Genomic DNA, 5,256 nt, shown 5'->3' with positions numbered 1-5,256 from the left:
GAGGGGCGTGGCTTTCCTGAGATGAATAATCGGCTCGGCATAAGGTAAACCAACGAATGATGAATAAACAAAGAGAAACAGAGAAGGAAGAACAAATACCTGAGCAACCCCCACCGGAAGGGAAGATTCAGGGATCAATGAGGGACCTAGCTCGATGGCCTACACCAACACTAGTGAGAGCACTGGAACTTCAGAAGGAATGGGTTCCGAAGCCCCATTGGAATGTGGCTCCACAGTCTCCAACCGATCGGCAACCCCCTCGGAACGCAGCTCCGCAGTCTCGGAAAAGTTTAACCCCTCACCTCGGCGGAAGGAATCTCTGTCTCCAAAGACAAAACAGCAGGAATAGGGATCGAAAGGCCACCAGGGAAAGCTAGGCCAAAGGGCTCCGAGTGTGGAACAGGTGAGTTGGTGAAACACTCCTCCAAGGATGCCTCAAACTCGGCAAGCATCTCTTTGGAGCGAGGTGGTTGCCTGCAAAGGGGGACTTTTTCCTCACGGAGAGCCTCCTTGAAGGAAGGAAAAACACCTGACTTTTGCCTCGAACTTTGAGACACTGGGTCTTCAAAGGCCGAAGCAAAAGGAAAGGCAACGACAGCTTCTGCTCCTTCTCCCCTTGCAGGGCCTGCAAAAGAAGGCTCAACGCCATCATCCTCTACTCAAACGAATTTAACAAAGTGGAGGAGTTTAGAAGTCGCGAAGAGTTACCTCCAGGAGGGTTGATATTTGGAACGGTTCAGCGGGATCTCTCTGCAGCTCGGGAGTATCGCCCTCCGATGGAGCTTAGCAAGAGCTACCCTTGGGTGTGGCTAAATGGGAGCTATCCTTGGGAACGGCTCAGTGTGAGATATCCTTGGGAGTGGCTCGGTGGGAGCTATCCTTGGGAGCGGCTCGGTGGAACACACCCTCTGGGGCCACTCGGTGAGAGCCACTCTCTGGAGCGACTCGGCCAAAACCGCCCTCAAGGGCGACTTTTTAAGAGTCCATTTTCTTCTTACGAGGAGCTTCTGGCTTGGCGGGATGCGGAAAAGTGCCCAGAATCTCTTTGGTAGGGATTGACTGAGTGGGAACAGGTGTCCCTTCCTCTGTGCGGGACTACTTGGTGTGGTTACCTTTGGGAGGGGAAGATGCACGACGTTCCTTTCTGGTTAGAGAGAATGGACCCAATAAGAAGTCCAGACCTAACACGTGATTGCGGTGCAGGACAACGAGATAGCGACGAATGTAATCGTCATTCAGCAACGCATCAGTTTCGACCAGGTCGGGGTGCACCATGACCCAAGATACGACAAATGCAACTCTAAATTCCTCCCTCTCTGATAACGTAATAGTAAGGGATTTAGTGGTCGGAACCTTACCCCAAACAGATCGAATTAGGAACTCTCCTTATTCGATCTCCCCCTCAGGGCATTCCCAGCCGGTGCCCCTCAAAAAAAGAATCACCAGTGCCATTCCTTTATTGAAGAATAATGCCTCTCCAAATTACTGAAGCACCTTTCGAAAGAATAGGACTGGAAGCTACAATAGTTCCCGTCAAGTCGATTGATTCAGTACACAGTCATAAACTCCCAAGCAGTTAAGTCTGGGTAATCCTCTAAACTACTCAAAAAGATCTGAAAGGCCACACAACTAGCCAGAACCAAACGCCAGGTGTTATGGTTGAGTTGCGTCGGAGCAAGTTTCAGAAAGTCCAGGATGTCGAGCACTGGACGGCAGAATGGCAAACGCAGCCCAATAGAAAACATATGGGGATAGAGGGCCATTAGTGTCTACAGGCCCTGCTCGTCCACCATTGTGACACGAGGTGAGGGAATTTCCAGAGTAGTCGCATTAGGAATGGGGAACTCTCTGCAAAATGAACGAAGTTCGTTCTTAATCATGGCTGACGTCCACCGTTGCCCAGCATAATAGTTGAAACGGGCTTCGTTAGCACTTCGCTTAGTCACAGTAAAAGTAGACGAAAAAATTAGGAAAACTCTGAGGATTAGAAAGGTGCGAAGGAGAAGAGCTAGATGAAGATGAAAGGAAAGAAGGAGAAGAAGGAATGAGGTAGAAATAAATAGGGACGGAATAGCTGTGCATCTGAAACAGTGACATAGGATTCGAAAAGATGCCTCGGCTGTAGGAATACGGCGTGACGTTTGACTGCCGCACGTGTATGTGGAAAGAACCAATCCTGGGCGATGTTGGCGCGCCATAAAGTAGCATTAATTAATGAGGCAGCATTAGCGATGTTGGTTCGCATCAATAGTAAATAGACAAGTGCCCATTCGCCTTCTACGTTTCTAGACTGGAGTTTAAAAAAAAAAAAAAAAAAAAAAAAAAGGAAGAAGAAAAGTCTTGGAATTTCCAGCCAACAAGTGTGCTAAAAATTCGTGAGATTCTGTGAAAGGAGAAAATTCCTTATGCTGGGCTAAATAATGGGCCCAGTCGCAACAGAGGTATATGGTTTGGGTTGGATTAGATTGGGCAAGAGGTAGGGCCTAGCCATATCACCTGGTTTGGGCCAAACAGGTAATACTTAGATCAAGGCTCGGGTAGGAAACCCGGGTCGGGCCATACTAACGGGACAGAAGATATAGACAAAGCTTCAGAAGAAAGGGACACGACGTATATCACCAGATGGAAGGGACCCGGGACAGAAAGCATACCGCATTTAATGCGGCCCAGAGCAGAAACATGCCACATTCAATGCGGCCCAGAGCAGAAACCATGCCACATTCAATGTAGCCCAAAGTAGAAGGTGTGCCGCATTCGATGCGACCCAAGACCCGAGCAATATATAGCAAGCCTAAGACCTTCGCAGCTCGGCAAGGTGACGACATAGGAGCTGCTTGGTAAATCAACAACACAAGCGTATTATCCTCTACTATGCAACACCCCACCATGGTGGGGGCCTGATCGGTAACTATAAATAAGGCCCAACTCACATCAGACAAGGTAATCAGTCAATCTATCACCATCACCTTACATTATCATTTTCGATTACTGTTTATTATCTTCTTTACCATATTGACTTAAACATCAAAGGATCAACGGATCCCGAAGTCCTCCCCCTAGTTACTGTGCAAATGATCGCTCGTATACCAGGGGTGTGAAGTTGTCCAGGCCCGCAAAACACGACATCAATATCAACTTATTTGAAAATACATCTCATCTCATTTTATTTATGTTTTACAAGTATACATAAATCAAGAAATCAAGAGAGTTACGAATCTTGAAATTTGCGTTTTCTACTTTGCCTTCTCTGTTTTACAGTACTCTTAAAGTAATGATGTTGCATGAAAAGAAAAACAATTGAGAATGGTGCAAATAAGTTAATTCGATCTCATATTTTATTGAGCAACAAATCAAGAAATTAGGACTCGCTATAAATGCGAGTTTTGAAGCAGTCCAACAGATGAACTATGGTGAGCCCTCTGTAGTGGCTGAAAGCCGCCACACTTAATGACATGGGAAACGGATTCATAATTCCTCTGAAACAAAATGGTTTAGCCATTTGATTTTTACATATTCCCCACTCTTCCAATCCTCAGATAAATTGGAAACTTCACAACCTTCTGGTCTTGTCCATCTTCAGTCCAAGCACGGGTAAACTCCTCAATCACATCATCGCTCAAAAGCTCCACACCCTTCTCCCTCGCTGTTTGATACGCAGACCACGATCTTAAGTATGTAAAATAGTTATCTAAATCCATCAATCTCTCGATTACAAACTGATCAAATGGCCCTGTGTCATCAGCTCCATCCACAGGCTCGAATGGAAAATCAATGGTCTTGTACTTCTCATCCACCAATCTACGTGGTGGCTCCCAATAAGGGCCTGCAGCGATGGTATAAAATGGTTGGAAGACTGCATCAACGGAGTCATTGACTTCTGGAGTGGTGTAGCACCATGCAGCTACGACACCATGAGGATTTTTGAGTACCCATTTCACTTGTTGGTAGAAAATGGGGAGATCAAACCAGTGGATGGCCTGTGCAATAGTCACAACATCGATGCTTGATTGAGATGCAATATCGCGTTCAAGCTCGGCTGCAGACATGGTTTGAGGGGTCTGTTGGTACCTTATATTGGGTAGCCTTGGTCCGAATGCCAACTGTTTTGGGCTTGTGTCTGTGGCTATGACATTCTTGAAGATCCCAGCTAGCTGGAAAACAAAGAGATGTGGTTGCATGAGATCAAAAGTCTCCAAAATGCAAATTATTAAAATGGAATTCAATGTCTCTTGTAATTGCTAGTTTCTGCCTCTCTCTCAAATGACTATTTTTACATTTGCTAATCAGTTACTCGGAAAACTTAATTCGAAATAATAATCTAATTTTTATTCTGACATGATCCTTTGTAGGATCATCACAACATTCTCAGGGCAACAAGATGTTGCAACTTCTAGAGGGAGGAAAGGGAAAAGGCTGCAAACTTACGTGTCGAGCAGCCTGGCCGCTCCCAGTGCCCACGTCCCATGCCTGGTCTTGACACGGTGCCTTGGAAGCAATGAATTCAAACAATTCTGAAGGGTAGCTAGGCCGACCCTCCGCATACTCTGCCGCCTGTTTAATGAACAACTCTGCCATCTGTGTGTCCGTGTTATTATGTTTCTCCAAGCTTTCAGGTCAGATATATTCAACCTTAGCTATCTTTATATATATATATATATATATGGGGAGCAAGGCTATCTGGGGTGGGGAAGCATCGTGGTAGTTTCGTTTACGGCAATAATGCAGACATTATTGACCAAAAATTTCACAAGCCGAGGCTCATTAAACTAAATGCTATTTACGTCTTTGTGCACAAATATATAAAGTATCCGTAATCCTTCTGAAAAAAATAAAATTATGATGAAAAAATTAATTTTTTTTTTATATAAATCATGTTCTATATATATATATATATATATATATATATTTTTTTTTTTTTTTTTTTTTTTTTTTTCTTAAAGACTACACGAAATTTGTACAGTCCGCTACTTGAACTTTAATGAAAGATTAGAAAAAAAGTTGAATATAAATTTTAGATATTATTCCATCTCCGAGATCACTAGTAGCAAAAATCCAATCTACCGGGGAGTGAGGACCTGTTTTCGGATTTCAATATTGAGGATCCAATTTCTCTGTTCGTAGTCTGTCCTCGATAATTGCTGCAGAATACGCAGACGCCTATATGGCTGATAAAGAAAGAGGCCTCACACGTAGAAGTTGGACCGCTGAAGGGGTATAACTTGGCGTGTGGAAACAGAAGATGCAGCATGCATGTCA

General features: G+C 44.5%; 1 protein-coding gene across 1 annotated transcript; it reads right to left on the bottom strand.

The window, feature by feature from the left end:
* Nucleotides 1-3,242: 3,242 nt before the first annotated feature.
* On the bottom strand, nucleotides 3,243-4,692 carry LOC121266597 (putative methyltransferase DDB_G0268948). Its single transcript, XM_041170469.1, has 2 exons — nucleotides 4,426-4,692; nucleotides 3,243-4,151 (listed from the first exon to the last, which is right to left on the bottom strand). The coding sequence occupies exons 1-2, from the start codon at nucleotides 4,573-4,575 to the stop codon at nucleotides 3,507-3,509; spliced, it is 795 nt and encodes a 264-aa protein (XP_041026403.1). The 5' UTR covers nucleotides 4,576-4,692; the 3' UTR covers nucleotides 3,243-3,506.
* Between the last annotated feature and the right edge of the window lie 564 nt (nucleotides 4,693-5,256).

This window comes from Juglans microcarpa x Juglans regia, chromosome 5D, assembly GCF_004785595.1.
Source record: "Juglans microcarpa x Juglans regia isolate MS1-56 chromosome 5D, Jm3101_v1.0, whole genome shotgun sequence".
NCBI classification, from domain to species: Eukaryota; Viridiplantae; Streptophyta; class Magnoliopsida; order Fagales; family Juglandaceae; genus Juglans; species Juglans microcarpa x Juglans regia.
Note: the sequence above shows the minus strand (reverse complement) of the source record. Positions and strands in the feature narration are given on the sequence as shown.